Source organism: Lepisma saccharinum, chromosome 10 (assembly GCF_977018435.1).
Source record: "Lepisma saccharinum chromosome 10, izLepSacc3.1, whole genome shotgun sequence".
Taxonomy (NCBI): Eukaryota; Metazoa; Arthropoda; class Insecta; order Zygentoma; family Lepismatidae; genus Lepisma; species Lepisma saccharinum.
The window spans coordinates 35,845,692-35,868,577 of NC_139238.1; the positions used below are offsets into that span (position 1 = coordinate 35,845,692).

Consider the following 22,886-nt stretch of genomic DNA (forward strand, 5'->3'; position numbering starts at 1 on the left):
TGTTCCTCCTTCCGACAAATGACTGTTTTTCGTATTTTCCCGTACACAACATTGAAAATGGATTCGTCCGTCCACAAAACCCTGTTCCACTGCCGAAATGTCCATCTCCGGTACATTTGTGCCCACCGTAGTTGATTGCCTTTGTTCAACATGGAAAGGAAGGGTTTACGTTTCGCCTTGTACACTCGGTAACCGCATCGCTGTAGGTAACGGCGAATGGTTCTGGTTGACACTTCAATGTGAAAGCGTTCTCGAGTCCACAGTCGTAATTCGGCCACAGAAACATGATTGTTGGTCTGGATATAGCGCCTAAATATCCGTAGGTCACGCATGCTCAGCAGGCATTTTCGACCGGGGGCCTTACCTGGCTCTGTAGTACCCGTATTTTGGTGGTGTTTGATGATGTAGTGGACGGTTGACTTGGGTAAGTTCAGTTGGCACCCTATTTCCCGTTCACTGAGTCCATCCCGTTGCAACTCCACCACTCTTCTCCTCACGGTGTTGTCAATAGGTTTACACTTTATGCACAGATAGGCTAATCGAGATTGGACCTACAGTATAAAGTGGGATCTGAACCACTGTGTCATGTGCCTCCACCGGGTATTGAACCCAGGACCTCTGATTACAAGGTGACTATACCATCAGGGAGGCATATTGCAATTTAGTATTAGCTTGTGTACATGATATGGAAAAACCATTATTTTACATTTACTTCAATAATGCCAACTGCTCATTTCATATGGTTACATGCTGTACAGAAGGTATAGTGGTAAAGTAGTCACCTTGTAATAAAGAGGTCTCAGGTTTGATATCTGGTGAAGGCACACAGTGGTTCGGATCCCACTTTATATGTACTGTAGTTCCAGTCCTGATTAACTTATCACTAAAATATTAAAATATTTACAACTTCACTAAGAAATACATATATTTGTTTAATATCCCGCTCCCCTTCTTTTCTTTCTGATATTATGCACTTAATTAATTATGCTTTTTTAGTGATTTTTTTGAAATTTTATTCAGTAATGCAAAATAAAGCGTCTAATAGGCATATCATGTACCGAGTTATGCAAAATATAGGATTACATGAATATTGTTAAAAACAAAGAGTACCATTGACAAGAGATAAAATTGTAAAAACACATTGGAAGATTTTTCATAAGCTTATGCAAAAATAACTGGTGAAACTATATATCTAGATAAAGTTGAACATACCTTATTGCAATGGACACTCCCATATTAAAACTTGTTACTAGAAAATTCTCTGTATCACAAAATAATATGCACAAAAATTAATATAAATGACACTTAGTGAATTGTATGTTCAGAAGACTCTATGTAATCAAGGTTTTCTCGGTTTAATTTCTCTTAAAAGGTTACTAAGGATATTAAAGTTATTTACAAATAAAAACAAAAAAGTTTATATACTCTTAAGAATGATCTAAAATAATGAAATGTTCTCTACATTTATTAGCTAATAGTTAAATTCAGTGATGCAAAATAAACTTCTAATATGCATATCATGTACCAAAATATATGATTTCATGGATATGGTTAAAAACAAAGATTGTTGCTCCTGTTTCAAGAGATATCTGTGTACGTGCAAATATCCTCCTGCTTGAGACTTCCAGAAAACCCTGCCCAGCGGACACCACTTCACTGGTGATGGTCATCAAGCCAATATACACTATAATTTGGCACTTATTATCAGCTAACATAAGAGAAGAACTAGCTGAGTGGTGCATGACACTAAATAAGGATTTAACCACACTGAGGACATGGAGAACTTGCCCTCAGAGTAACCAAAGCTGACAGGAAGCATGAAGAAATGTCACTTTTGACTTATCACACCTGCGACAAGCTTACTGTTTTGAAACATCAGATGGTGACTGCTGAATTTGAGGTTTCAGAGATGTTGGTATATTCTGACCCTGCTGCCTATGGTAGGTACTTTGGGAGTGGATTAATGGATTATGTGGCCCATATAATGGTTCTTCTGGACATCTCACAGGTGTATCAGTGCTTGAATATCCCTCTGTGATTACAGATGAAACCTGTAACTGTAGAAATAGATAGTTCAAAGCTTTGTTTTGGGAGGGATACACAAAAAAATATCAAAAAAGTTATGTACTGATTATCATTGAAAATTTTCATATACTGAAAATTTTGGGAATGACCATCATGTTAGTGATTCAAACAGAAGTAGCTGTCTGAGAATTTCTATTAGATTTCATATTGAGGGGAATAAACAATGCGGTTGATGACGTAAGCGAGTTACTAAAGATATATCCACAAAACTTACTTGTAAATGTTCTATTAATTTTGGTGGCCTCTGCCACCATCCACTTGGGAACTCAATGCTTTGCTGTTAGGTGGATGGTGGCAGAGGCCACCGAAATTAATAGAACATTTACAAGTAAGTTTCGCAGATATATCTTTATTAACTCGCTTATGTCTTATATATTAGATTATTGAGAAGCTAGTGAAAATTTTGATTGCCAACACTACGAGTTACTATATGGCTTCCATGATAATTGCCTGTATATCTGGAGCCTCCCTGATGGCGCAGTGGTAGCGTCGTCGCCTTGTAATCAAGGGGTCCCGGGTTCGATACCCAGTGGAGGCACAGGTGGTTCGGATTCCACTTTAAACTGTAGGTCCAGTCCCGATTAGCCTTACTGTGCATAAAGTGGACTTAAAACACCAAATCAACCAACCAAGCCTGTATATCTGGAATGGATGTAAATTACACAGAGTACAAAGTTGTGGTGAAGACAGAAGTTGATTTGACAGATCTGTTTTCGAGTGCTGGCATGAAATACAAGGATCCCAGATCTGGTCTCTGGTCTTGCATAATTTTCACTACATAATTCAAATCTACATGAATTTGTAATCAATAATTAATATGAAGTAAAACTGAAATTCATCCAGAGCTCTGCCAGCTATAACATTAAATCTGTCATTTTCTTAAATGCTATGTCATCTCTCATTGAAATGTGACTGTTTCTGCCAATCATCATTCATTGTGTTTCCTGGGTTAAATGTAACATTTTTTTTATTGTAAGTCAACTTTGTGCACAAGGTATTCAACACCAGAGTGAAGAGTGCATATATATATATATATATATATATATTGGCTCGGGAGTAAAACATGATAACCTACACTACTTTCAAAATTGAGTTAACATTGGATTCAGTTGCTGTGCAGTCTCTGGTTGCTGTCAATAGCGAATTAATTCCTTCAGTAGCCAGTGACAGTCAGAAACGCGTGGGAAACATGTAAGTCACAATGTAATGGACAAACTGGGGTGTAAAGGGTACACATAGTACACCCAATTGTCAACCTCACTTCCATGTAGTACATCCTGGACTGTATTTTGCATACTAACAAGGCTTTTTTAAAAAAGAAGTTTAATAGGCAAGACAACATAAATTATACACAATGAAACCACATCTTTTAGCTACTTTTCAACACATTTTCTCCATCGTAGCACTAGTTTCAATGTACCCTGTTCATAGAACTCTGTCATTTGGGAATACAGCCATCTGCGGACACTTCTTCATCGAAATTGAAGCATTGGCCAACTAGGAATATCGCATACCATACCACATAGGCGTGCACATGGTGAGGCAAGGGGGGCAATTGCCCCCTAATCACGGGCGTTTGCAGATTTTCCACGTAGCGACAAGCAAGATATTTTTCCATGGGGCATATTACCCAGATAATAGTGCTGCTCCCTCAAAAACACTGCTTGAATCTGAAATTATCGCATACTTGCGTCCCCCATTACATATTAATTAATGTAAATTACTATGACTGAAATCACATTATACGTGTGAATTATATGCTTCTAGGTTGATATTCGTTTTCGAAGAGGGAGGTGTGGTCATCCTTGCTTCCCCTTCTGGACGTTCCATGCCCATACATTGTTATACTTTCACCTAGAAATTTAGTGTGGAGGAATCTTATCGCTGTTATTAAACAATATTATTGGAGAAAATGAAGTATTTCAAGCGGATGAAAATTCCAAGCAACTACGGGGAAGGAGGGGGCAGTGGCGGAACCACAAGTGGGCAGAGGGGAATTGTCTTATCCCAACCTTGGATGCAAATCAATTCTAGGGGGCAAACATTGAAGGAAGAGAAAGCAAGACTAGCAGAAATTAAGAATAGCAGGACAAAAGCATACTGAAAATGGAATTAGTTTTCACGTCTTTCTTGCATAATTTCTTCCAGATGGTCAGGTGCACCTTCAGGGTGCAAGGGGTAATTGTCCCCTTGACTTCAGGCTTCCCCGATGGTGCAGTGGTAGCGTTGTTGCCTTGTAATCAAGGGGTCCCGGGTTCGATACCCGGTGGAGGCACAAGTGGTTCGGATCCCACTTTAAACTGTAGGTCCAATCCCGATTAGCCTTACTGTGCATAAAGTGGACTTAAAACAACAAATCAATCAATCCCTTTGACTTCAATTTTATACAAACAAAAATACATTTTGTAAAATTTTCTTGCTCGCTTCGATCGCAGTTTCTCCTTTTCTTAGTCTTGTCAAGTTCATAGCCCTAGTTAGGGGGTGGCGGGAGTTGTCCCTGGATGCCGAACAATCTGAATGAGAAAAATTGTAAAAGAGAATGCCATGGCGATCTGTGAATTTTATTGTGTCATATTAAATCAATACTGTTTTCAATTTGCAGAAATTTGGATAGAAAAATTTTCTTGCTCGCTATGCTCGCAATTTATTTTCTGTAGTGCATTGTAAATTACCAGAGAGAAGTAAGAACAATTAAGTACTTCAGACAGTTGCTGCTATAACAGTTTTGTTTGGAGGAAAAGGAGTGTTCACATTTCAGAGACAATTTATATCAATTTTGCTGTTGGTTTGTTATGGGGCGGATGAATTGATTATGTGATGTTGATTGATTTATTGAGTTGGTGTTTTAAGTCCACTTTGTGCACAGTAATGCTAATTGGGACTAGACCTACAGTTTTTAAAGTGGGATCCGAACCACTATGTGTCTCCACCGGGTATCGAATCCGGGACCCCTTGATTACAAGGTGACGACGCTACCACTGCACCATCGGGGAGGCTGATTATGTGATGTATTTAAATACTATGTTATATATGTACATACATACATACATACATACACACATCAATGCAATAAAACTAAAACAGTGAGATAAAATGAGTATTTTCTTTTCAGATTGAACTTTCAAGGCTTTTGCCCCCCCTACCCCTAATCAGAGGGTCTGCACACACCTGTGCTATACCATAAGAAATGTTGAATCGCTCTGACAAGGTTCTCAGATGGATCCGCTGGTTGTTGAGAATTGGTTGTAACATTCCGTTCCATTGCAGCTGTTACTGGTCGTCCGGAAAATTTCAATGTCCCAGCCACAATAACATTGCGGAAAAAAAATGTTGTGCCATACTTAATGGTACACCCTCGTATGTGCCGAGTGCCACTTTACAACCTCAGCTTTTAACCTGTCAGAATGTTTTAATATTTTAGTTATATGACATTACAGTTATATTATTTTAGTTATGGTAAGGGGCTGGACCCCATATAACATGACAGATTCAAAATAGCCTAAGTGCTGATGCACCCAAAATTTTGAATTCGAATTCAAATTCAAAATGGACAAACTTTCAACTGTGTTTTCCATTTCATACTTTTGTGGTTTATCAAGTTTTACTCACAAGCCTTTCATATATTATATCCTTGTTATACTGATATGAATTAAGTCTAAAATATAAAACTTAATGATGTTTATAACCAGAGCTTTTTTTTCAGGAGGTATGCTGTTGAATGCATTACTAACCCCAAAGCAAAGAAAACATGAACTTCATTCACATTATTTTTTTAGAGATATGTTGCATTTCCCTGCGACAATTAATCCTTTCCTACTTGGTTGTGTACATGCACTCTCTTGCTTCTCATTTGCCACATACCATAGTCACATATACACATTATTGCCAAACTTTACTCTCTGAGCCATGGTTGCATGTAGGCTTCCCCCTCTTTCAGTCAAAAGTTGCTGTTTACTACTTGCATCTCGGGGAGCTGATCCTGGTATCTGTTGTGAAGTTATCAAAGTCAAGAAATTATAGTCTTCATTTGTGAATTTTTATATTCTTTTTTAATGATAACAACCTTCTGTTGGGCATGATCCTTTGGCTTCCAAAAACATATACTTTAACTGCAGAACCAGTTGAGAATATATATTTCTAAATTAAGACTGAAGAATACATTTCAATTGAAGATTTGCAAAGTGGTTTTCACCTGGGGAAATATATTTCATTAGAAAGCAATGGGGATAGGTAGGTCAAAGTCTAAGCCCTCATACTGAGAGCATTTTCAAGTGGATGCAGAAAGACTTTTGACCAATATTTCATAATTTTAAATGTCAGTATTTCAGGAATTAATACCAGAAAGTTTTATGTGGGGTCCTGGCAACAATGAAGTTGAATTCTTTACAACTTCGAAAACATTTTAATATTTCATTTCATGTTCCAGTGCCTTCTGTCCATTCCATCAAAAACATCAATTAAGAACTTAAAGGCAATTGCTTCTAAAGATTGGATCCAGGAAGAGGTTGTTCAAATTCCTGCCGGAATACTAAGCAATGTTATGTGTAACCTACTTGAAAGACTGCATGGACACGTAAGTTTAATTGTTTTTGTAATATGCTTTTACAGTGAATGCATGCTGCGTCCAATTCATTGACTCTATCATAATTGAATGGTAAGGCAGGGACTGACGTACCAACTAGCTATATCTAGTGTTGCAAAATTGCCCAATTCATTGCCACACACTGTGTAAGGAAACTTTAAAAAATATATTTTAGAAATTCCATAAATGAGAGGTTTTACTTCCCTAGCCCATGGTCAAGTTACCATATTAAATTAAGTCAGACAGTACTCCCAAGTAACCAGAATTGTTGGGCCAACTATGGTTTTTGTTATGCTGTTTGGCAAATTGAAATTTTTCTTATGTTGGGCCAACAGTTGTTACCAACATTTGCATTAATAATAATAATAATAATATATCTTTATTGAGCGGGTGAGGTTCAGCGTACGCTGTTCTCCCACCTAACCCTTGTCAGAATACAGTCTACAGTTACAAAAGGTATATATATCCAATAAGAAAAAAAGAAACAAAACCAAAAATAATAATAATAATAGTAAATAAGTAAGAAAGATGAAAGAAAAACGTATGGACAATTTGAAATCAAATAAGAACTGTAAAGATACAATTAATGAGTATATTTATACAGAATAAAACTACATAAAACTAAATTCTAAATACAATTTTAAGTATATATAGTATGTAAGTAAGTATATATAGGCACACACACATGTACACATAAACGCATATTTGTTAATGTTTAATGGTGCAAAAATAGAAATATTTGACATGAAGTAATATCAAATTCTTACATTGACATTAATACATTGTGGGATGTATTTTTATTTGTGTGTGCTTCTAGATTCAAACTGTTTACATAGTAGATAGTCCTTTGCTGTGGATTTAAGAGCATGCAGTGTTGATTGGTTAGTTATTGTTATGGGTAATTTATTCCAGGTTGAAACTGCATTTACCGAGAATGATGATTTGAAGGAGGCGGTACTGTAATGACATGTAAAAAGTTTGTTATGCCCTCGCGTGAAGTGTGAGTGTATTTGAGTGCCTATTTTAAGTTTTCTAAATACATAATCTGGTTTACTTACTTTCAAAATTTTGTTTATGAAGGTGATATAGTGCAGATGCCTTCTTCTGTCCATTGTCAATATTTTCTTTGTGTTCAAATGAGGCAGGATATGTTCATATTTTCTTATGTTCAATGCAAATCGTATACAAGAATTTTGCATCACCTGAATTTTCCTTTTATACCATGGGGAATGACTCAAAATCAGTTTTAAAAATACTACCTCTGTTAATATCATACTTAATAGTATGCTGTAAATTCTAGAGTGTAAAATAAATGATGTTGGATTGGATTGATTTGTTGTTTTAAGTCCACTTTATGCCAGTAAGGCTAATCGGGACTGGACCTACAGTTTAAAGTGGGATCCGAACCACTATGTGCCTCCACCGGGAATCGAACCTGGGACCCCTTGATTACAAGGCGACGATGCAACCACTGCGCCATCAGGGAGGCCTAATAAATGATGTGTAACAGTGTTTCTTTCCAAATATTTCGGTCACAGCACAGCAACATATAATATTGTCATGATGGATGTGGTAAACACAGTTTAAGTATTATGTACATAAAGTTCCTTGTTTCCACAATTGGATAGTTTTTATCGATTAATTTTGAGGCTCACTGCTTCATTCACTAAGGGTACGGCATCTGGAGTGTAGATGGTAGTGCATCACTTCTTTGTTCATTCCCGGATGGCAGTACAGTGGCGCAACAATGGGGGGCATTGCCCCCCCAACCTTGAACCAAAATTAGTTCTAGGGGGGCAAGGGGGGCAAACATTGACGGCCAAGTGTACCTGCAGGGGGCAATTACCACCCACAACTTCAAATTTATGCAAATAAAAACAGTATTTGTAAAATTTTCTTGCTCACTTTGCTCGCAATGCCTTCTACTTTTCTTGGTCTTATCAAGTTCAGAACCATAGTTAGGGGGTGGCAGAAGTCAGCCCTGGGTGCCAAACGATCTAAATGAAAATAAGTTGTAAAATTGATTGATTGATTTGTGGTTTTAAGTCCACTTTATGCACAGAAAGGCTAATCGGGACTGGACTTACAGTTTAAAGTGGGATCCGAACCACTTTGCGATATGCCTCCACCGGGTATCACACCTGGGACCCCTTGATCACAAGGCGACGATGTTACCACTTCACCATCAGGGAGGCACAAAAGTTGTAAAAGAGAGAATGCATTGGCGTCCCGTGAAATTATTTGCGCCCTATTAAATCAATATTGATATCAGCCTGGAAAAAAATTGGATCCAAAAATTTTCTTGCTCGCTTCACTCACAATAGATATGTCTTTGTTCTCTGTAATGCATTTTAAATTCCCTGACAGAGAAATAAGACTTGTCTTAATTAATTTTGTCTTAAATGCATGAACAATTGTTTGGAGGAAAGGGAGCCTGCACATTTGGGAGACAGTTTATGTAATTTCAGCTGTTGGTTTATTGTGAGATGGATGAATTGGTTGTGTAATGTATTTAAATGATACAGGGTCCTTCGTTCAGCCTTGGGCACCTTGACGGTGGCACGCTTAACGGCTGCCCGGATGCCAACTCCCATCAAATCCCATGCAATATCTCCGCTATGAAAGCCGCTAGCTTTGAAATGATTTCAAGTTCTCACAATTATAGTTACAATTACATTCGAAATAAGCACGTTAATTGTCACGGGGGATGTTGAAAATGTTGTCCTCGTGCATCCACTCGTTTTTGGCATGTTTTTAGGAAATTTTGCGTAGCTTTGGTAACAAGACACGCTAAAAGGGAACTTAAGTTTCCTAACACCTCGTGGTGCCAGAGTGCCAACTGAAACACATGGCTTTGAGCATAACTTGTGGATTTCTTTCTTAACCCCATTCCATTTCAGTAACTTTGCGATCTCAGTTCAGTCATATTTTGAAAGTGGGTATGTGTTACAAGTGTTCTCGCGATTTTCTATTGTTTTATACAGTGTTTATTAAGCATATAGTGTTTTGCTATAGTTTTAATAATGGCACATATGCACACATTACAACAAAACGTAGGGCCTCCCTGATGGGCCTTGTAATCAAATGGTCCCAGGTTTGATTCCCGGTGGAGGTGCATACTGGTTCGGATACCACTTTAAGCTGTAGGTCCAGTCCTGATTAGCCTTTACTGTGAACTTAAAGCACCAACTCAATGAATCAATACAACAAAACGTTTTTTACGTACTATTCGTATCTGATTACAAATTATTGAAGGGATGTTCGTAGACGATTTTCAACAGAATTCCCAGGTGTGCCTGTTACAGAAATACCGTACGAAACCTTGTGAACAAATTGAGAACGAGAGTCGGTTAAATTTATGTAAATGAATTATGGGGAATATTAGTGGTGGGGCAATTGATCCACGATTAATATTCTTCTCTAACGAAGCAAGGTTCCATTTACAGGGAACAATGGAACCTTACTTCCGTTGTGAAATCATTTTGAATAAGGATATCTAGCCTATCATTCTAAATTTAATTTTATTTGAAAAGAAAGTATTCTTTTATCACATTTTGATAAATAAAAAGGTGACTTTATCTCTCCTTTCTGAGCAGAAATGGGACCTATCGTCCATTGTTGAACTCGTTTTGAAAAAAGGATATCTAGTATTTTCTAAATTTAATTTTCTTTGAAAAAACTCACTATCCTGCAATATTTTTATCACATTTTGATCACACACTGTGACTTTAATTCTCCTTTCCCAGCAACAATGGGACCTTTCGTTCATTGTTGAACTCATTATGAAAAGGGATATCTAGCCTTTTCCAAATTTAATTTTCTTTGAAAACAATTCACTGGCCTACAATACTTATATCACATTTTGATTACAAGAAGTGTTTTCCTTCATCTGTCGTTTTTCATCAATGAGAAAGAGCTTTTGTTCCATTGTTGTACTTTCTAAGTTTCAGATTTGCAGCCTTGTTTAAATTTAACTTTCTTTAACAATGTCACATTTCTGCAATGTTTCTCTCACATTTTTATCGCATGTTGTGCCATTTCCCAGTTTCCCACCAAATTTAGTGAAGTCAACCGATTCAGTGTGCATGGCTACATGGACGTAAGTGTTTCACGCTCATCTCGTAACTCGAACCCGCAACATCTCAATCCCTAAACTAATGTGGCTTCTTCTCCCATTCCTCTTTCATCACCCAGACTTATTTTATTAGCGTTAGTAAGGTGTTTATCTATGGGGAAATTGTAAAATAAAGTCAATGCAACAAACCCTCAGACATTACAAGAACTGAAGAAGAATAACAGGAGAAAAACTAGCAACTTCAGAAGCTGAACTGTTGCATGTAAATGGATATTTCCGAAAAACATGCATCAGGACAACATTTCCAGCATATCTTGTGACAAGGTATGTGGTTTTTTTTATTATAATTGTAATTGACACTTTAATGATTGTAACTGTATTTGTTGCAGGAATGAATTTGCATATTATCATAACATAGTAGGTCATTACAGTAAAAATTGGCATCTCTTAGAGTCCGATCTGCCAACCTCCAAAATATTTTTTTCTTAATTATTAAGGGCCGTGCCCTCCCGTCCCTATGCTTTCGATGCCAGTATTGCCATGCAGCCAGAAGTACACCCAGCGTAATGAAGTTATTGTAGTTTAGTGAAACAAAAATAGGGGACAGTGCCAGTGGTGTCAACTTAAATGAGCCTGTGGGGCTCGAACCCACACAATAATTTGCCTGTTAATTTTTTTTTTTTTAGTAATAAAGTCTCTGCGATTAAGAAAAGTTTTCATCATTAAAGACTGAAAGAATTCTTGCAAGTTTAATTACTAACTGTTTTCAAAATGTTACATAATTTTTATATGAGACTTTTCAGTGTCCTATATAATTTACACCATCCACGGTCATCACTATTACAAATCTAAGGGAGGTTAAATAAGGGCTTATAAACAGGATGAGGATTGATAGGCACTAAAAACTCGCAAAATAAGCAGGCAAATAAGAACAAAATACAAAATAGGTACTAATCGTTCTGCACATCGCCCTACAATGCCAGGAGTCCCAGGTTTGATTCCTGGCCTGGGCATGGATATTTGTGAGTGTTCATTCATCAATTGCATCATATCACTCATGTCCATCTTCGCAATTAGCAAAAAGTGGCACAAAACGCGAAGTAAAATAAATCAAATCAAATCAAAGTAAACGTGCTGAACATTTTTCATTATTTTCATGGATTAGACACTGAAAAAGCTGTTATCTTCGACAGAAGCACTTGTGACTAAAACAGTCACAAAAGAACACTATACCTGTGAAACATGAATACCACTCACTCAGGCACATAGTGGTTCTAGTAATTATCAATGCATTACAGAGAACAATGACGTGAGCAAGAAAATTTTTGGATCCAATTTTTTTGCAGGCAGTAATCAATATTGATTTAATAAGGTACCAATAATTTCACGGGGTAACATCGTCGCCTTGTGATCAAGGGGTCCCGGGTTCCATACCCAGTGGTTCGGATCCCACTTTAAACAGTAGGTCCAGTCCCGATTAGACTTACTGTGCATAAAGTGGACTTAAAACAACAAATTAATCAATCATTCAATGAATACCACTCAGAAATGTCACGAGGCGATTTTTAAACATAAACGCCTACATTATCTGGCCAAGGAACAAGAAAAGGCATTTTATGGCAAATCGTTAGCCAATTATTGCATAAAATTTAAAACAAATCTCCAGGATCAGCCCACAAATTTCCTAAAACCGTGCCAAAAACGAGTGGATGCACGAGGACAACATTTCCAACATCCCCCGTGACAATTAACATGTTTACTTTGAATGTAATTGTAACTATAATTCTGAGAACTTGAAAACATTTCTAAGCTAGCTGTTTCCATAGCGGAGATATTGCACGCGATTTGACGGGAGTTGGCATCTGGGCAGCCGTTAAGCATGCCGCCGACAAAGCACCCAAGGCTGAACGGAGGACCCTGTATATGTTGTATATAACATGTATTATAGAAACTTTGAATACACACACAATTTAGTGTCCACGTCGCTCCATGTTGCATATATGTGAAAGATATATCGTGCATGAAAGTTATACATCTTAATGTAAAAAATAATTATATTTGGAATGCATTTTCTGTCTTTCAAAAATATTTTGTGTGCTTGTTTTCCATTATTAATGTGAAATTGAACGTGTTGAAAAAATAATTCTTCTCTATTCCCTTTTTGCATAATTTACGAGGGTAATAACATCTTCGATACTACTACTACTACTACTACTACTACTATTAATAATAATAATGTTGGTTCCGGGTTCGAATCCTGGCTTGGGCATGAATCTTTGTGAGTGTCCATTCATCAATTTCATAATATCATGTCTCATCCCCATCTTCACAAATTAGCCAAAAGTGGCACAAAAACGAAGTAAAATAAAGCAAATCAATAACAATGACAATAATAATAATATTATAATAATAACATTGTTATTGTTATTATTATTATTATTAAAATTATTATTATTATTATTATTGGTGCATTTATTCTGGTACTTGCCCCCCCAGACAAAAAATCGTGGTTGCTCCTCTGTGGCAGTAGTTGCATTCTCTCCCATTTGGTGGTGCTGGTGTGGGTTCCCTGGCTTGTGTCATGTCGTCTGCTGTGCTTTCTGCATTCCTTGTCAAGTGGCATTGTCAGGTGGTGGTTTAGGAGTTGGCCTGTCTGTCTGCTGCGTTGTGTTGCTGGGTGTGGTGTAATTCTTGTACTTTGCATGGGTGGGGGACTGCACTTTTTCTTCTTGTGGTGTAGGATTTTTAGGAGGATGAGATGCCAAGTTGGGTGTACCTATCCATTGTCTAGGTTCGGTGTTGGTTTCTGTTGGTTGATGCATGGGTTTCTTTGGTAGTGTTTTCTATGATAGAGCTGGTTAGGTGATGACACACACCAGCACCACCAAACTGGAGAAAATTCAATACTGCAACCTGGGAATGGACAAAGAAGTGGCATGCTACCATCTCCGCTCCAGACCCCATGCCCTTAGTGAATGAAAGCAGTGAGCCTTTGAAATTATTAATAATAAAACTATCCAATGTACAAGGCTTAAACATGAAACTTCACGTTCGTAACGTAATATTTTGTTAATTAAGAATAGAAGCTATTTATAACTTGTAGTCATTTACCAGTCCTTTGTCAGCTGCCATGGATGAAAGATATTTCTGTGTTGGGAATTGCTTATTGTTTGTCTGTTTAGTTGTAGCAGAAAAAGAGCATTCTTACAGATATTCTTGTGAAAGTGGTTCATTATTTATGTATATATAAAATAAACAATGTTATGTGCAGACTAAATTCCATGAAATGTGTGAAACAAAGTAAACTAGAAAGCATTTTTTGTGCTACCACATGAAGGTGCCTTGAAAACAATGATACCATGGAAAGTGTTGTGTTAATTTTAATTTTATGCAAATAATTTGTATTAAGTTTATATATATATGTCACAACAAATGTTCGAACCATGGCCAAAATCACTGTTGCCCAACAGTATCTTCAGACATTTGGCCAACCATTTTTAGTACGGTTTGCCTAACGTTGGGCCAACCACTTTTGGTTACTTGGGCTCCTAAACTTTTTCAATTATTGAAAGAGCTGACATTCTGCCAAGACAATATAAAATGTCAAATACTAAATGGTTCATGCATAATTAATGGGATCAGCTTTAGAAAGGGAAGCTCCAGGTTAACAATGTATTCTTCAAGGGTAAATTAATTAAATTTTTATGTTAATAAAACAATAAGAAAATTAGAAAAATCACTTACATCTAAATAGTAATATGAAATCAATCTATTCATTTCAATGGCTGCTTGTATCTTTGCAGACGGTTTATTTCTTCCTTGTCCTGACGAGAAATAAGAAAAGCCATGGAAAATATTAATTTTTGGATGAACAAAATTTCACACTATTTTAATAATACCATCTTAATGAAAGTACTGGCAAACTTACCAATATCTACTGTAATGTAATCGTACTCATGAGGTTGCCTTAAAACCCTAAATGTCCTAAAATATTCATACTATCACTTCCCAGCTCCAAATCCAGCTCACAAATTTTCCTAAACCTAGACACCCATCAGATAGTGCATATAAGCACATTTCAGGCAGCTATCTGTGCAAACACTTCCTCTTCTGGAAATATTAAATCCACACAGATTACATCAAAATAAAGTTTGGAAGGAGATTCCAATAATAGAATGTTCGTGTTAAACAACAGTAGTTGTGCGTACATTTTAAATTTACCAATGTTCTATTTTCTCTTTTGAGCACCAAACCTACTTTTAAACCCCTTGAATGCTGAGATAGTTTCATTCATGAGCTCTAAGAATGCAGTTTACACACAGTTGCGAAAATGTCAAAAATAGCAAATGGTGGTAATGTCATTTCTGAGTATCTTTTGAACAGTAGGTTCTGTATCCAGGGCTCAGATTTACAATAGGGATCTCTGCAATAGAGTACTTTCCCTTTATAAAATAAGCTACCAGTCCAATAAATCAACACATAATATGGGCTCTTACTTTAGTAATTGTAACACAATTGATTTGTTCCAAATGGTCCAAAAAAACAACATATAAATTCTCTATTGTTGTTAATACTAGGTTTCAGTTATTACAAAACCGAATTAAATCTAATGACCAAAATACTGAAGGCATGGGCTTTTGCATTTTTAATTTTTTTTTTTTTTTGGAGATGACATCTTACCCTAAACACTGCTTAATGTTTGAAGTTATCATATTTCTGCAAGTTTTACTGGTAACTACTGTTGGAAGTTAATGAAAATTACTGGGACTGAAATGAAATTTCATTTACTAAATCTTTATTTTTGGCTGCATTCATTTCTCAGGGGATATTGGCCACCTTGCACCCTCCCTTGCATGGCTGACATGACTGAAATACTGAAAATACCGAAGATATGGAAAATATCGCGAAGGTGAAAATAAAAAGAAAATAGCAAAGAGCAATTTGGCCGCTGTTATTTTGCTAAGCACTGAACAATATATGCACTGTTTTTTTTATTGCATAAAAGATGCACAGTAATTGACATATGTTTATTTAGTTTAAAGTATTTAGATGATCTAAATTTAGATGCATTTATTTTACTGAAGAATTTCTTGACGATACACAAGAGTTTTCTCCTCTTATGTGCTTGTGTCAACTTGGCCTTAATTAAATTAATGTGTATTAATTTAACTCTAGGAGCTAGTCTATGTCTAGTGTCTTCTTTACTAAACTGGAATTTCGTACTCTTGTTTGCCATGTTATATTAATAAAATTAGAATAATCATACCTACAGGCCTTTATTTGCTGCAACATCAATTTCTGTATTAATATTCTGAATATCTCTATATGACTATTACCATTGAATATGCATATTGGCTGATTAATTGAGTCTCATTATGAGATTAAAGAAATCTATTGTTTCTTCAATATTACATCAGTTTAACATTTTTGTAAATGATACACTGTTGTTTTCTAATAATTAAAATTGTACAAATGCTAAATGCTCAGTGGTAGAGCACTACTTGCATTAATTTCACAACAAAATTTTTGATATCTAGTGCCTGATTAGGAGAGCCAAAGAGAACATGTCATCTACTTAGCCATTGCCATAAATTTAGTATCATTTAGATAACATTCTGCAGCTAGAAAATGTGACAAGACTGAAATGTGAATGGCATGGTATGCCAGAGACCCGGGTTCTAGTCCTGGTCGATCCTGCATTTTTCGCTGAAAATTTCTACGTAGTACATCTCCTGTGTGTGCCTAATCTTCAACACAAAATGTGTTTTCATTTCCTTTTTCCAAAACAATGAAGAACAAAATTTTGGTGTAAGGGTTCTAACATGAATTCCTTCTGTTGTATCTTAAGATGGATTTAAATTGATTAAAACTATGTTCAATATTGCAAGTAGTAATGGGAGTGTATTTCAAATTCTCAATGTCTTCTGGAGGTAACGTTGCCAAAATAATGTTTGTAATAACCAGGAGCCGATACTTGAGCTCTCATTCTCTACTGTTGACAACAATTGTAAAAAAATAAATAAACAGGAATTGAAGTGTTTTACAATAGCAAAAGCAAACTATTGGGAGGTGTAAAATTGGGAAAGAAAAAAAGAAACATTGTTGTTCGGATATCAAAAAAACTTGTAATCAATGCAATGGGAGGGTATGAAAAAGGCCATAAACTTTTGTTTGTTTAATTAACATCACTTAGGACCTTGTCAGTCATTCCAAACAAATATGGAAAATAAGGATAGAATTTTTTGAATCTACATGCCATAATGTGAAAGATAATACAAAATATAACCAATTTCAGATTGATACATATATATGTATTTACATATAAATCCATTAACTGGTAATTAAGCATTAATTATGACGGTTCCACATATGTTAACAAACATAGGATACGACCAACATGTTTTTACATAAACAAGCTTCAATTACAACAAATATTATGGAAAAAAAAATTTCAAGCATTTCTGTCTGAATAAAGAACACAAAGTTAAAATCACTCTGTTTTCCTTTTCTCTAAATGCAAATACTTCTGGTTTTCCAATGAGGTATATTAGACTTTCCTCCTCCCCCTCATAGAGTACAAATTTACAAGCATTTAAGCAGAGGGGTCAATATTTTTGACATGCACAGCATGTTAATATTCCACAATTGTAAAATGTGTTCTTATATTTGTCTACAGATACCAATCTGAGGTGGTGTGGTGAACACCCCAAGATGATATAAAGGAAATAAAAAATACTAATGTAATTTTTAACTTACCTATGACCACAAAATCCAACACATCTAAAACAACATACGTAGTACTTCTTATTCTTATAGAATAACGCTCTGGTGTTACTCCTATGCATTGCAGACGTTGGTATAACACCATAACGGGATTAACCATGCTGAAAGGGAAGCTTTTGTGACATATATTGCATTTTACTCAACTTCAACAGAATATGTATCCCAAGAAAAGTTTTTGAGTAAAGATCAGCTTTGGTTTTCAGTAGCTGAACTGTACTGCTTCCAAATGTTTTCTTCTGTTTTTGGTAGCCCAACTGTGTCTACTGTTTTCCGTAGCTGAACTGTACTGCTAATGTTATCTACTGTTTTTGGTAGCTCGACAGTGTTTACTGTTTTCAGTAGCTTCTGGAGCAAAGATGTGTGTTGAATGTGGTAAGATTGCACAGTAACATCTGCTGAACTGTGGGCTGCCACTGTGAGCCACATAACGACAGCGACAGGTTAAGTTGATGTTGGCTTCCAACGTTTCGAGCGCATACGTTGCTCTCATCATTAGGGAATATAGAAGTGGAGACCAGTTAATATATTAATATTATGGGGCAGAGTTTGGACTCTGTCTTCTTATTGGGTTTTATTTGCTGACATGAAAATAATAGCCAAATGTGCTGGTTACTGGGTCCGACGAGTAAAAGAAGCCATAACCGTAACAGGAAAGCATCAAACTCAACAGGGATGTAAAACTCCAGCTCAGTCATGCCTGGAACCCACTCCTCGGTAAAAACAAACCTCCAGCCAATTACCGTAGAACACCAGGATCTAGAGCGAGCCAATAAGAAGACAGAGTCCAAACTTGGCCCTATAATATTCATATATTTAACCCTACACTGGACTCCATTTCTATATACCTTCATGATGAGAGCAATGTATGCGCTCGAAATGTTGGAAGACAACATCAACTTAACCTGGCTGGTAACCCGAGAACACTTGTTTGAATCACGTTGCCAGGAAAGCTACAATTCCTATTTTTGATGTAGGTCTACTGGTTAATTTTTAATTGGAGTCCAAACTCTAGTATCTATAATTTTTAGTGCAATAGTAAATATCCTGGAAATTATACAAAATGCTTAATTTTCGTTATTTTGGCAATAACTTTGCAGGAACAAATACATTTTGAAATTGAATAATCATTATGTGAAATTATGAATATTTTAAAGCAAGACTCTGATATATTGATAATAGGGCATATTCCAATTAAAAACAATTATTTAACATTTATGAATATTTTGAACTACTTTAAAATGTTTGTTTCCAAGTATTGGTAGTGCTATTGGTAAGAAGAGTATTGGGTCAAATTGGTATCAGCTCAGCAATAGCTACAGTAGTGAATGATGTCAATATTCAATATGAAGAGAACCTCATCCTGAATGATAGGCAATTAACCATTAATATATTGTTAGAAAAAAGAAAGATTCATAAGTATTGGAAGTGTTACCAGTTGTTTCTGAAACAGATATTCACCTATGATGAGACATCGTCACACACCAGAGTGAAAGAGCTCAAAGGTGGAATGGAAGCACAAAGAATTCCTTACGCCAAAAAAAGTTGAAAGTCAGAAGATATGGTTAAAATGTATGTGTCGCAGTGGTTAAGACATCAATACAAGTCCTCATATTCTGCACTTTGAAAAATAAATGTATCTTACTGATTCCAATTTTATTTCAAGCTTCTGAGAATTTTTGTGCATCATGTGCATTCATGTGCCACTCTTCTCTCAATTCCCCCATTACGTACCCAAAATGTTTCTGATGTAATGTTGCTACTGCTCAAATGATTATTTTAAGCAACAGAAAACTAGAGCATTGTTGTAATTTAATTTTTTAAACATGATTTTCCATCTTTCTCTATTAATCATCATGATGCAAAGTTAGCAGTCAGTTACATTCCTGGTGTAGCTTGAAATGCACATAATTGTGCTTACTTCAAAGCAAAATAGAAAATATAGTCTGCTGTATCTTGGTCCATTCACTCGAAGCAGTATATTGGAATTTCAAAACTTGATTTACAAACTTGCATTTGCTCTAGTTTGTTATTTGTGTTACAGACATATGCCAAGTGAAATTAAATATGATTTTTTTGTGCATTGAAAGGTAAATTTTAGGCATAAAACTATAAAACTAAGGCTGACCCGATACCACTTTGAACTAATGTTGATATCTCTGATGATATTCTTACAAAATTCCCACTGCCACTAATACAGGGTGTACACAAATGAATATCAGAGTTTTAAACTTGTATATTTTCTATGCTATACACATTACAAGTATGAACGATATATGAAATGAAAGAGTAACTCACCAGGTTTTCATAACCTACATTACAAGTGTTCAATGTGGGCACCATTCATAATACGGCACACATACAGCTGGTAGTCCATTTCTTGCCACACTAAACTTGGCAAGTCTGGTGTAATCGACTCTACTGCTGCAACAATCCTGCGTCTCAACTCAGGTAGGCTGGCAGGTAGTGGTGGTACATAAACATGATCTTTTACATAGCCCCACAGAAAAAAGTCACAGGGGGTGAGGTCAGGGGACCTTGGAGGCCACTGGAGAAGATGCAAGTCGTCTGCGCCATGACAACCGATCTAACGATGGGGGAAAACTTCATTTAACCATTCCCGCATTATGTTATGAAACTGAGGGGGAGCGCCTTCTTGTTGCCAAATGATGTGTTGTTTATCCTCCAGTTGTGGCAAGAGCCAATTTTGTAGCATGTTTAGATATGCGATTCCAGTAACAGTTTCTTCCATAAAAAAGAATGGCCCATAAACTTGTTGTTTACATACTGTACAAAAGACATTAACTTTGGGTGAATCATGTATGTGCCCATGAATTCTGCGACCCGCAGATACGAACATTATGTGTCTTAACTTTTCTACTTAGATGAAATGTGGATTCATCGCTGAAAATCACACAACTAAGAAAATCGTCATCTTCTTGATTAAGAATTTGTGTGCAGAAGTTCCTACGAGAAAAATGATCTACAGGCTTTAGGGCCTGTAACAGCTACAGACAGTACGGTCTCATTTGTAGTGTTTTCCTTAACACTTTTCACACTGTCATTGTTGGCATTGCTAGTTCTTTATTCGCCCGCTGCGCAGATTTTCTAGGACTGCGAGAAAGCCATTCTGATGCTTTTCCTTCTCGTCTGATACACGTGGCCATCCGGAACTTTTACCTTCACACAAGTATCCTGTCATCTTAAACTGGTTATACCACCTACGAATGTTGTCAGACGGGGGGTCACTTCCAAATCTTCGCCGATATGCCCGTTGAACTGTAACAACTGAATTAGACTTCGTGAGTTCCAACACACACAAAGACTTACGCTCGGGAGTTGCCATCTTTACGAATGGGTCCACCAAGCGGCAGAGTTAGGAAACAAATTTTGCGCCTGCGTACAATCGAAACTTGGTAAGTTACTCTTTAATTTCATATATGGTTCATATCTGTAATGTGTATAGCATAGAAAATATACAAGTTTAAAACTCTGATATTCATTTGTGTACACCCGGTATTTGCTAAAGTGGAACAAAAAAATGGAAGTAGTCTATGCGACTCTTACCTCTCCTGAGGTCTGCTTTCCGGAGCAACAATATTTGCTTCTGTCTCCCGTAATGCTTCTACTTGGCTTGCATCTGGAATTTCCTGTTGAGATTTAGAACAATTTAGAGCATTAAGAGAACCATTTTACACCATATGGCATTTAAACATGCTTAACATGTTTTGTGCTGATGCTGCCAATCGGCGTCATAATGTTGTCTTGTGATATGTGGGTGATGCCTTTCTGTGCTTCATTTGCATTCATGCAACGCTGTTTTCGTGGGAAACCAACGTGCAAATTTTGCCACTACTTTTGTGAAACTGCATGTAGCTGCAGAGGTTGCTGTTTTTCTCCAAACTCTTTTATCTTTTTTTAAGTGCTGTGATTTCAGTCTTCAGTATAAGTGATAAAACTTACATTACAACTTACTATTTACAACTGCGTGAGCTGCCCAGTTAAACTTGGACCACTGGCGGCGATTGGGTTTTAAAATTGATGGGGGTGGGCAAGGTACCAAAACTGGGTTGCAAGGACAGTTAACTTTCCTTTCCCTTGGTAGATAAGGTTTAACATAGGTTGGGGGAAAAGTGACAAAAAGTGTGGATCCCATCTACCACCATCTACCACCACCAGGGTTGCTACAATTTTTTGATTATGAAATTCCCTGACATTTCCAGGTTTTCCAGTCCAAAAATGAAATTTTTCCAGACATGTTTATCATCATGCTTTTTGCTTTTGAACCTTGTATTTTTCAATTAAATATATAATCCCTTAATTATTATAAATATTCACTTTCACAACTTTTTTTTTTTTTTTTTTAGCAAATTTCATTCTACACACACAAGAACATGTAAAAATTCAAAGAGTAAAATGTAAAATTGCAATCGGCATCAAATGCATTGGGTGCTACAATCACTTGCATCTAGCCTTCAGGATAAGGTAACAGAGGTATATTATTTCACCATAACAGATCTCCACAATATAAAAACAACGGAAAAAGTTCATAAACCAGACACAATTTTTCATTTCTTGGCGAATTTTAAGTGTTGTAAAAAATGCTGCTTTTTTTGCTTACATTTATAAGTACACAGCATCTGGAGAAATTTTTATTGCATTTTGGAATTATATAGGAAATGCCAACAAGACTAAGATCTATAAAATAATAAACGAAAACCTCACTTTCACCAACCTTTCTGATTATTATGATCATATTGTCAATGTGCTTTAGTTATCAATCAGATATCTGGACTGCAAGTTTTACTTTGATATTATTTCTAATATGAACATAAAAAATAAAATTTATTACATAAATTTGAAGGGACCATAATTTTGCACAAGACTGAGAATCATAGCAACGAAAGAAACAAGTTTCTAAACTGAATCTTTTTTGGGAGTGGAATCACAAGCACCGAATCCAGAAGTGGAAGTGAACTGCTTCTTCATTTTGCAACTCTTTCTCTTGCAGACTCTAAAATGCATGTAAATTCCAGATGATCTGCAAAATTCCCTGACATTTCCCTGTTTTTCAGATTTTCCAGACACGTAGCAACCCTGAGTATGGAATTTCCCATTGAAACCATACTGGGCTTTGGTGTAAATACCAGGAAAACTGCTTGGGTATCTAAGGGTTAAATGAATAAGTTAGGTGTATATATTCTTAAAGTCAGATTTTTCTCTAGAGGGATACCTTTATTTTGCTACAGAACTATCCAACAGCTGGTACTAGTCCAGTCATTCCTTCAAAACAGTTCTTAAGGACTGGAAGCTTTTTCTGTTTATTTGTTAGCTTCAGATAGTAAATTAACATAAGAAATAGGT

General features: G+C 36.3%; 1 protein-coding gene across 1 annotated transcript in view; it reads right to left on the reverse strand.

Moving 5' to 3' along the window:
• Positions 1-1,029: 1,029 nt before the first annotated feature.
• LOC145994067 (uncharacterized) overlaps positions 1,030-22,886 on the reverse strand; it is a 136,050-nt gene continuing 114,193 nt past the window's right edge. The window contains exons 6-9 of the mRNA XM_083130152.1: positions 21,090-21,172; positions 17,499-17,626; positions 14,487-14,566; positions 1,030-2,057 (exon numbers count right to left, since the gene is read on the reverse strand). Of these exons, the coding sequence (XP_082986278.1) occupies positions 1,860-2,057; positions 14,487-14,566; positions 17,499-17,626; positions 21,090-21,172 (489 nt within the window). The 3' untranslated portion in view covers positions 1,030-1,859. The remainder of the gene's footprint in view (positions 2,058-14,486; positions 14,567-17,498; positions 17,627-21,089; positions 21,173-22,886) is intronic.